Here is a 12,094-nt window from a genome sequence, read left to right on the forward strand (position 1 = left end):
ACTTCGGTTAATCGGGAGAATTTTAGGAAAGAGTGGTTCACCTCTAAAGGAGACCGCATATAGGACGCTGGCGCATCCTATTCTGAGTACTGCTCGAGTGTTCGGGATCTGTACCAGGTCGGATTGAAAGAAGACATCGAAGCAGTTCAGAGGGGGGCTGCTAGATTTGTTACCGGTAGATTCGAACAACACGTAAGTGTTACGGAGATGCTTCGGGAATTCAAATGGGAATCCCTGGAGCAAAGGCGACGTTCTTTTAGAGAAACACTATTGAGAAAATTTAGAAAACCGGGATTTGAAACTGACTGCCGAAGGATTCTTCTGCCGCCAACATGTATTGCGCGTAAGGACCACGAAGATAAGATACGATAAATTAGGACTCATATGGAGACACATAGACAGTCGTTTTTCCCTCTCCCTGTTTGTGAATGGAAAAGGAAAGGAAATGACGGGTAGTGGTACAGGCTACCTCCGCCAAGCACCGTATGGTGGCTTGCAGAGTACCTATGTGGATGTAGGTGTAGTGTGGATGTAGATGTAGATGTGGATGTAGATGTAGAAGTAGACAACCGTCGATATGACAATGGATGAACACTCCGTAATTTTCAAGGTACAAATGAAACGACAGGCCACTGTGCGGCTGGCCGGTGCTACGTCGACCTGAAGCAAAGCAAGTAGCAGCAGCTTTGTCCTTCGGTTGTCTGACTAGGGACACAGCAGTATACGAGGCAGAATTTAAACAAAAACGTACGTCAGTACAATGGAAAAACGGCCAAAGTTCCAAATTTCACTTTTTTTACTAGACTAGTTACGGGTGTGAACCCATTTTCAGGTTATCCAGAATGGAATAGTCAAAATTGTTACCGAAAATATAAGAATCATGTCAAGGTATCAAACACGTACCTATAACAAAGTGCAAATAAATATTTTCAGAGCATAAATCATACAGTTATGCATTCATTTGCACTTTTTAATACGTATTTGTTTCTTATCTTGATATTGTTCTTATATTTTGGGAAGTACCAATTTGATTATCTGTATTATTTGAAAGTGGTTCATGACCTAAAATCAGTCATCAATTACATAAAAGTGAAATTTACAACTTTGCCTGTTTTTCAGTTTTATTGATTAACATAAGTTTCCGCCCCGCAATTACTCCAGCATGCTGAAAGTTCGTCAAAACCTACGTCTCTTTTCATAAGTTGATAGTTTAAGCTCAACATGGATTTAATCTCAACATATTTCTCAGTCGTACTATCCCAGTAACTGCAAGTTCACACCAGAATCTCTTTGTCGTTATCAAGGCGACGCTCCGCCGTCTCAGACATGATTGGCTGTTGTAAGGGTATGTGGCGCTTATGCTCTGTACACAGGTCTTCAATGGTCTGACGGTGGTCTGGCGTATGTATAACATACCACAACTGCACTATTTACGGTAGTCACATTACGCAAACAAAATCACCCTTTACAAAGCCGTAAAAGAACTAGTCTTAGGTGATGAAAGAACACGATTCACAGCGAGTTTCTTCAGAATACCAGACCTGTTGCAAATACTTGCTGCGTAATGTGATGAAGCTGCAGACTTTTGCTCCACGTCGTTATTTTCATCATTCACCCAATTCACGATTGGTCGACTGTGTAACACGTGCGTCATTTATCTCTCATAGCTTTTTTTAATCACTACCTTAGAGGTGTCCTTGTAAATTTTTGGTCTCGATACTAAAAATCTGCCTCTTTGCGAATGAGTTGCTGTCACTGACGAACTGATGAAGTAAGATAGTGGCGCTATAGGAGAGTACCACCCAAAAAATTTAATATAATTGTATGTGACAGAAGGTCGCGATGTTCTGTAAAATATAAGACAAATGAAACAAAAGCAGTTGTTTTGGCTGACTTGCAGCGTTCCTCTCTCAGCTGTCTTCAAGAAAAATACGGCCACATCTGAATTCAGCCGTTGCTTCTTAACTGTTGAATGCAGCAGTAGACCCCTTATACAGGCTGATTCAGCTGCCCCTGCCGATGTCGTTTTATACAATCCGCAATGGTAGATCTGGTTTTCAAAAAGCACATGCGAGATTCTCGTATTCTCTCGCTCGCTAAGCGCAAACTATTAGCCCTACAGAAAAAATAAGCAGGACTTTTTTCTAGAAAATGTTATGTAATTAAAGTTTGTACTGGGATACCTTTTCGCTGCAAGCCACGGTTTTCGAGTTATTCAAGAAAAACTTACAAAGCTGGCCTTCAAATGCACCTCCAACCCCACACCACACCTCAACGCTCAGGATTGTTGTTCGTGGCACTCACTCCTACCACTGTAGACAAATTTCCGAGTGGACGAATTGCTCCCGATATTCGACCCTCTTTCGTCTCTATTGATTGGGCTATTACGCCACCAGTATGGGCGGTTATTTCGTTAACACCATTAACTTAAACGTGCCGGTGAGGGTAACGAAAGAAAAACGATTTTTTCGAAACGTTACACTAAAACTAATTGCGTTAACAATTCGATCCAAACTTAACCCTTACAAGCACAATAGTTTCGCAGTCAGGAGGCCTGGTCAATATAACAATGTAATTGTTTAATTTATGCTGTTTAAACTTACAAAATTTTTAGGTGAAATTTATACAAACGTAAATTTTACATTTGTAAGTGCTCGACTAAGCCAGTGGCGTAACAAGGCCGACCAACGAAGACCAAAGAAAGGTTGAATGCTGGAAATAATTCGTGCAGTGGCAAATATTTGCACAGTGTTAGAAGGGAGTGCCATGAACAACATGATCGGTGGGGGCTGAGTGTAAGAGTGAGGGTACATTTGAAGGTCACTTCCGTTTGTCTTTCTTGAGCAACTGGAAAACTACGGCCTGTAGGAAAAACATTCCCCAGTTAAAAAGTTTAACTAAATTAAATTTCTTACAAGAAGGTCCTGTTAATTTTTTCTGTAAGACTAATAGCTTGCGCGTAGGGAGCGAGAGAATACGAAAATATTGCGCGTGGTTTTTGAAGGCCAGATATAGAATTGCGGGTTACATAAAACGACATCGATAGAGACAGCTGAATCACATATATAACTTTGCCAACTCTTTTTTCATTTCTGATAGCATAAACTGACTGTAATAAAAAATTTAACTACGACACGATAGTCTGGTCCGCTTGAACAAAATCACACAATACAACTCAGTTAAAAAGCCGGTAATATAAAACAGTTTCTCGGTTGAAGGTTCTCGCTTGACTTACGGTATTACAAAACATGTACAAAAAATAACTAAAATTTTCTTGCTACACGTAAGTCTCCTGTTGCAAATATATGGAATTCACAGAGAGCTGATGTGTGTAAAAATACCCATGTGTATGCCATCTTTATTGGAGATTACTTACATAGATTTTACGTAAGTGATAGACCTCAGCCTAAGGATTAATTAAGTGATAGACCTTTGTCGTACAAGAAGTTAACAGAAGATATAGACATCGCTTAACATGATAATGTTCTGCTAGCATTTTCAAACACACAGATTTTCGTTAATGTCTTACATCACTTATATTTTACAGAGCGGAGAGTTCGTGTGGGATAAACAGAAGCAAGGCGAGATTTTAGCCGCGTATTACTATGGCTATACGGTCGGACACATCCCCGGCGGCCTGCTTGCAGATCGTTTCGGCGGTAAGATTATCTTCGGCGTTGGCGTGCTGGTTTCATCAGCGCTCTCAATTCTGACACCACTGTCTGCATGGGCTGGCGACTACGTATTGTTCACCAACAGGCTGGCACAGGGCCTCGCACAGGTATGTACCAAAGAACACGTAGACTACATTCCCTCTCATACCCTGACGGAAAAAAAATCTCAGCACCAATAAATAATTAGTGTACAGTAAGTGTCAGCAATATACAGGGTGCGTCAAAGAAATGTATACGCACTTTGAAGCGTCATAGAAAATTTATTTCCCGTTCTACAATGTTAAATTTCTGGAAATGGAAAGCTTAAAGTCCAATTGGAAAATAAATGTACTTTGCAAATGTGATTAATGTCCAAACTGGTGGCCTTCAGCATCAATACATTTCTGAGTACGAGTCACCACTGATTCCGTGCATCGTACCAAAGTGACCAATGAGATTTCTGCGCACACCGCCTGAAGCTCATTCCAAAGTGTGTCCAGGTTACGTGGTTTACGTTTGTACACTTCATCTCTTATTGTGCCCCATAAGAAGAAATCCAGCGGCGTGAGGTCTGGAGAGCGTGCAGGAAACTCGATTGGTCCCCTGCGTTCTATCCACTGGCCTGGCACATTGTGATCCAAGTATGCTCGTACGTCCCTATGATAGTGCGGCGGGGCGCCATCTTGTTGGAAATAAAACTCATCATTTCTGTATAATGGACAAATGGCAGGGAATATGGAGTCAACAAGCATTGTTAGGTACGTTTCTCCAGTAACAGTACCTTCAAAGCGGAAAGGCCCAATGAGACCCCTTGCAGACAAACTACACCACACATTTACAGCAGGCAAATTCACAGCCTTTTCAACTGCAATGTGAGGATTATCTTCAGCCCAGTACACACAATTGTGCCTATTGTTAGTTCGATTGAGTTTGAATTGGGCTTGATCCGACCAAATTATGGTACCCATAAATCCCGGTTCACATCTCACCACCTCCTGAACCCATTCACAAAATTCTAACCTTCGATCTGGATCATCGTCACTTAGCTGTTGCACCAGCCTTGGAATGTACACACGAGACTTGCTTTTCTTCAGAATGTGTAGCACACTACTAGCACTTACATTACTCTCACCCGCCGCTTGCCTTGAAGATTTTTGAAGCGAACGCTGAAACAGTTCCAAGACCGCAGTTGTGGAATCATCACTTGTAGCTGTACGAGGTCGCCCTGATCGACCTTTATGCACATCACACACTGCTCCATGAATTTCGAATTTGTCTCGTAGACGTGTAATTGTTAACCTTGAAGGTGGTTCTGTACCATACTCACTTCTCCACTGTCTTCGAACCGCAGCTACATTCTCAAAATTCCAGTACCACTTAATTATCTGCTTCCGCGCTTCAAAGCTGAAACGCACGTCCGCCATGTTGCAGTTACTTCCTTGCCACTGCTGCCACCTGTTGAAGAAACATAACATTACTTTCTCACAGATATTTAACCTTGTAGAACGGGAAATAAATTGTCTATGACAGTTCAACGTGTGTATACATTTTTTTGACACACCCTGTATTTGACTAGATAAGATATTTAACTGATTAACTTTGCAAGATCACAGTGTAACCTCCCCCTTACTAATCAGTCTACCGTGCTTGCGATATAAAATATGGCCGTGGATCGCATGTATGCCTAATGGATTTTTACTAATTGGATAAGGCTATCTTTCCCGAAGAAATAATACCGATAAGTAGGAGGAGAGTGCACACCAGACACTTCCGATGGAAAAGTCTACTAAAAATAAAAAGTAATTAAACTGAACAGGGTTATAATTTGGAAAAATGAAAGTTATTTTGTGCATTCACTCACGAACAACACTGGACAGAAAAGGGGTACTACTGATCATGAATCCAAAAGTTACACTAACGAACGAAAAGGAAATCATTAACGGTCAACAGCCCACTAGGGTAATTTACATACAAAATCCTGTACAAGATGATGGGAAAGAAAAACATGTATTATTAAACACTGAGGTGGCAACAGAAGGTTGTGAAGTTTTTTGACACTAATTTTAAGTGAGTATGTAATGATAAAAAAAACTGAAAAGTCACTCTTACAAAATGTGTCATTAAATTTTGAAAAAAAAAAGATCGAGTAATGATTTGAAAATATGCAATTAAACTGTATGTTAGTACTGAGCTTCGTTACGTGAACAATGACTTTCAGTGGCCTCAACGTAACGTCATCAAAGAAATTTAGATAAAAAGCAAGCATTTTTACTTTGCTTTTACTTATTTTGCAAATTGGATTTCAAATTATTGTCTGAACAGCTGAGCCTTTTTTACTGACTTGAACAGAAATAAATAATAGAATACGTACCAAACCAGACAGCCATGTGCTCCAAGCTATATTTAAAATAAATAAAACTTCCACACTCTTAATTTGTGCATTTCTTTAGAATTGTTTTTTTTCTGTGATTGATTCGCAAACTTGAAAAATGAAATTGCTGTACTTTAGTGACATACTGAAGCCTCTGTTGTGCGACAGTTAATTGAAAGTAGACTGAGTCTAAAATTCTTAAAAGAGAAATTATTCATTAATAAACTGGCTGTAACTATTCAATTTGTTTCTTATGACACTCGGTTAACGTATAAGGGAAAAAAAGGGACAAGGACCCTGCTTGGTAACAATGTCTGAGGACAATGAGGACACAACCGCCCTGAGTTTAGCTGATTATTATTTAAATAAATTTTATCAATCAAATCACATGCAGTAGTGCTGCTGGGTTAGCCGTTCATGCTTTCTACCACGGAACAGTCTTATTTCAGTGCTGTGCATACGATGAAATCGGAGCCGATGACGAATCTGTGTTGCTGGAACTGCTGCTGTTGTTGAAGACGGTAGCATCTTGTGGAGCACGGCTAATTACAGGATCGGGCAATCGTAATTAATACAGCCTCTTCCGCCCGTCCACTGTCCTTACTCCTGCTCCTAGATATCTGGCCGGCGCGCGTACATGATGCCACCGAAATGGTACATTACTGCGAGAGCATTAACACCACACTCTCCGCATGCTCCGCGCAGCAACTCCCCACCCAAAGATTTTACAACGCACAAGCACTGCTACAATCGTTGCTAGTCGATGCAAATAACAATTCTTTTGCTTTTCCCCAGGGCTTATAAGTTTCACAGTAAGACACAGATAAATACAATGAAATGTCAACAGACTTCTACCTAAATTTACACATGCAGCGAAGCAATGTACTTACTTATTAAAAGAAAGCATTTAAAATACAAATATTTACACACAATTCAGCAAACAAAATTATGTATCGGTAGCAGGTGCCATGCATCCTGCATTTTCGGTGTTGCAACAGGTCAACGTAATTGCGAGAAAAGCCATTGCAAATGTGAAATGCTGGTACATTAATAGACGGTGTAGCCGCCAGATGCTAATGCACGCATGCAAACGTGCTGCATTGCGTCGTACAGGTGACGAATATCAGTTTGTGGCATGGAGTTCCATGCCTTCTGCACTTGGATGGTGAATACAGGGACGACTAACGCTGGACGTGGATGACGCTGGAGTTGTCGTCCGATGATGTCCCTTATGTGGTTGATTGGAGACAGATCTGATGGTCGACTTGAGTAAGGCAACATGTCGATTCCCTGTAGAACTCGTTGGGTTACAACAGCGTTATCCTGTTGGAAAACATCACTTGGAATGCTGTTCACGATTGGCAGCACAACAGGTCGTATCACCAAACTGACGTACAAATTTGCAGTCAGGGTGAGTGGAATAACCACGAGAGATGGACAGATCAACTGTAGTCTACTTGAAACTGGACAGGCAAGGATCTTAAACCAGAACTGGATATTATGATGTTGATCAACGTTGGCTCCCCATAGTATTTATAAGGAATGGTGTACCACTTACACCCACGTAACGCGAGATAAGAGCAGCTGTCGTAAATAGATCCTAAACAAAAGAGACCAGAGAAGACTGTCACTCCCTATCATTGACGATCATTTTCAGACCAGAGGAGGATTGGAGGGAACTGCAAGCAATGGAAGTTTGTGTCGGTCATATCGCAAACGGCCATTGCTCACAGCGGTACACAAACCTGCGTCAACACAGAAACTGGGCACTAGCTGGTTTGAGGCGTGCGGTGTGGCCGACCAATCGCAACTTTGGCCCTCTTCAAAAGAAGCAAGCTGCCCAGCGTACCGACTGCACAGTGAGGAGTTTCAACTGCAGTGTGTGGAGGCTGTAGCTGGGCGATGTTTTGGGGGTGTTTTTCGTACTAACAGCAGAATGGTCAGGCTTGTCATGTCGAAACATGTATTGATTTTCTTACCACTGTTAGTTATCTGTGAAAAAGCTCCGCACACAAGATTGTAGCTGCTGACATGAGCTGGAAGTCACCCACAACAAAACACGGAAACGGCGTTTTTCTTGCTCGGCGCTTGCAACGAAGACTGGCCACCTCTGGAATTCGCGACTCGTGAAATGTTGGTGTGATGAGCGATTCGCTCATGGCCGGGAAGTGCGGCCGTCTTACAGCAGCATTCACTGAAGACGAATATCGCTGCAAAGTTTTGTTAAAAAGAGGAAATTAATATTCGATTCTTTGGGATACAGCATCTTTTACTTTCTGGTACGTATTTCGGAATATATCGTTCTGATGCTAGTTCGAATTGAGATAAATATTCTGTACAACTACATCTATACTCCACAGACCACTTTACGCTGAACATTCAATCTCCCCTCACAGTTGATGACGAACCCTGTAAATATTTGCTACTTGCTGTGGAGATATAAAACATATGCCGAATGAAGAACAACAGAAAACACGCGTGAAGACTATTTAATGTGCGAAATGGTAGTTGCAGACGAGCATGTAAATAGAGAAACGACTGAAACACTTGATATTGCAGACTGCGAATCCAGAGATGGCAAAGAAACTGAAGAAAGTTGTACTCATGAAGACTTTTCGAGTGATAGTGTCACGTATAAAAAACAATTATCTCCCAAAGCAACTCCAGCAACTAAAATTACTTTATCGGACAAAAAAACGCGGTGTTGTAGTTATTGAACGACAGTGACAAGAAACTCCTACGCGTCAATACTGTTCAAAATAAATATCGCTCTGCCCGCTCTGAACGTGAATTGTATCGATGGGAAAAGGAAGTCGCTGGACGACGTAAGAGTCGACTGGAAGTTGCGCGACCTTTTTGAGCTATTTGCCAAAGGCAGACGAATGTGATTTCGAATCAGCGATACAACTAATACGTGAGTGAGCGTTAGATATTGCCAACGCGATAGACGCTAAGAATTTACAGTTTCTGAAAGTTGGGTTAGTAGCTTCAAAAGATCACATAAAATTATAGCAAGAAAAATAATAATTGAGAAACAGGTCGGAAAATGTGGTGATTCACAACGAAATGTTGGAAGCTTTCATTACGAATGAAAAGCATAAGATCACTAGTTTTAGTGGATCTTAAGTTTACAGTGCAGATCAGGCGTTTTCAAAACTAAACGCGTGTTAAGACAATACTGTCATTCAAAGGGGAAAAAACACTCACAGGCCACTGCGCAATGTAAGACTGCATTCACACATTCACAAACTTTAATGCTCGTAATTAGTCTTGATGGTTCACTGCTGCCTAAACTATATATATGTCTTCAAGAATCAACGAGACGTTTTGGACCACACGTCAAATCAACATTGTTCTACGCAGTAATCTTATGATAGACGCATTGAAGTCGAGATACAGGACATGAGATATGAAAACGTTACAGATTTCTTCTAGATTAGTGGTCAGGCCATAAAAGCTGTGGTTCATTAAAAGCTATATTTCGAGATCACCCTGACAAAGAAGTCGAGGTACTTCAGATTCCACCAGACACGACGTACGCAATTCAACCGTTAGACAGAGAAGTTTTCCGTCAGTGGGAGACATTTTACAGAAAGCTCACAGAAAAAGTATTATGTGCAGACGTCGCAATGTGTTGAAGGTTACAGCTTGTGAAATGAATGTATGAACAACATTTCGTACCATCCACCTATGACAATAGAAGTGAGACTTACACATAAGAAACGGTTAATAACGCCTTCTCGAGTTGTAAATAGAAGTTGCTTCTTTACTTACTTCGCAACAGATAAACCAACAAATTGAGAGCACAACACAATAGCAGCAACATAATGGTTACTATAGTGCTGTACACTATATTATTATTGTTATTATTATTATTATTATTAGTGGTAGTGCCAGACACAAAGCATTGGCAGGCTGAAGTTTTTCCAATTTTTACCAGTTCAGAAGTAAGGAGCCCAGCAATCAAGTGATTTACAAGCAGAAGGCAGAGTATAGTACATGAAATTTAATTCGGTTGATTTTAAATGGGGGTGCAGGGAGCGGATGAAGAGAGAGTTGCTAGAGAGGGGAGTCGGGCGGATGAGGTAGGTTTCGTATAAAGTAAGTGTCTATCCTCAACTCTGGCGATTAGCTGCCTCTCCTGAGAAGGAGTTGTACGTAGCACTCAGGTTGGTTTGAAAATTGTTCCACATTCTATTAAAAAAGTTCGTTAGAAATAAGCAGTATCAGCCGTCCCACTGACTCATTAGGTAGTGATTTAATGAAACATCTACAAAAGCTAAATATCTATCGTTCGTCTTCAAAAATAAGTGTTCAAAGTAAATTCTTTTCTACGATTGGGAGCTAATGGTGATGATGGTGATGGGAGGGCAGGGATTCTTGTTAATATCTGATTGCACTCGTTGATAATGGTTTCATTTTTCGACAGGTTCATTACGAGTATGGTGTGGAAATTCCCGTTTTACAAGATGACAACAGCTGTGTTCACGCTTACGTTCCTACATAGACGAACGGACAGACACGCTATCACATTTCGTCCGGCCCTTTAAATTACCCGATATTAGACCCTTAGAAAATTTCTAGGACTATTTGGAACAGCAGGTGAAAATGCGACGATCAACAGCCCCGCAGTTTGGTAGTTCTACAGTGTCTAATCATCAATGAGGGGCTTCAGCTAGATACGGCATATTCAAGGTCTCTTCCTCTCCGAACTGAGACCGCTATCGGAGCTAGAGGCGTTTAAGCCGGTGTCTTCGGAGAGCGACTGCAGCCGTCGGCGCACGGGACGATTTAGTTAACCTTGACGGGGCGCTCTGCGAGTTTTGTGAAGTCACTTCCTGCTGTTTGTTATTGTTGAGCCATTTCGTCAAGTAAAACACAAAATAAGAACCAGCAGGAAGCAAGCACGCTCCCAGGGTCACAAGCAAGACGGGATACTGTATTTGTCATATTCCGGGGTTTTTATGTTATACGTTACACCCCGTCAATATTAAGCTGTTTTTAAGCACCATAACGTTGAAAGTCTCGAGAACGAATCATTGTTGGCACGATCTGTTGTAATAAAATGACGAGAAAGTAATTGAAGTAATTCCTATAATATTTGATGTTATGTAAATGTGTGTTCTCTGCCAGGATTGAGATTGTTCGAATTGGTGAACTTTTATAGGCTGATGTCCTTCTTGATTGAACATGTACCTTTTATTTTGGTCTTACTGTACGTTCACGGATACTGAAGTTTATATTTATGTATACCGCAACAGACAGACCAACATAACTAGCGTTTGGTCAAGAAAGAAATGTGCGTTTTACTAGAGCTAGTACAGAAAATCTACGGTATCCATTTTCATGAACATCCTGTATGGTTTGCGACACAAATAAAGCCGACAACTGCCGTTGCAGAGCGCCAACAGCGAAAAATCACGTCAACCAACTCGTGGCGTGTACCGGCACTGCGTCTCGTGAGGTGACCTAGCCCGTTTGCGTGCGTGTCAACGTTAGCTGCCTCGCCCCGTGTGCCGACGACTTTAGTTCGTGTCCGGTGTCTTGAATATTTTCGAATGCAGTACTGATAACAAGGAAACATATTAACTGTTCATCAGGGTACCTTCCATTCGGAAATAGGTTGCACTCAGCGACTGCTACATTGACTTGTAAATTATAGATGGCTCAAATGGCTTTGAGCACTATGCGACTTTACTTCTGAGGTCGCCTAGAACTTAGAACTAATTAAACCTAACTAACCTAAGGACATCACACACATCCATGCCCGAGGCAGGATTCGAACCTGCGACGGTAGCGGTCGCGCGGTTCCAGACTGTAGCGCCTTGAACCGCACGGCCACTCCGGCCGGCGTAAATTATAGATTGCAGCAGTTAGTCGTCCTTTTTAAATTTTGTTATGCAGATCTAGATTTCGGCTAGAAGCTAGCGATTCTCAATGCTAAGAATACAAGAAATACATAGTCAGATGATGTCATAAAAAGTTAAAAGTAATGGCTTAACTCATATGGTTTCCACAAAGTGCATGACGTTTTGGAATTAAAAATAAATAAAGTATTGGAAATTTTTTA

The 12,094-nt window shown here is 41.3% G+C and overlaps 1 protein-coding gene across 1 annotated transcript in view; it reads left to right on the forward strand.

Annotated features, from left to right (window-relative positions):
* The window catches only part of LOC124607011 (sialin-like), a 140,638-nt gene that overhangs the window by 36,809 nt on the left and 91,735 nt on the right, over nt 1–12,094 (forward strand). Inside the window, exon 3 of the mRNA XM_047139165.1 lies at nt 3,548–3,781. Within this exon, the coding sequence (XP_046995121.1) occupies nt 3,548–3,781 (234 nt within the window). The remainder of the gene's footprint in view (nt 1–3,547; nt 3,782–12,094) is intronic.

This window comes from Schistocerca americana, chromosome 3 (assembly GCF_021461395.2).
Source record: "Schistocerca americana isolate TAMUIC-IGC-003095 chromosome 3, iqSchAmer2.1, whole genome shotgun sequence".
NCBI lineage: Eukaryota > Metazoa > Arthropoda > Insecta > Orthoptera > Acrididae > Schistocerca > Schistocerca americana.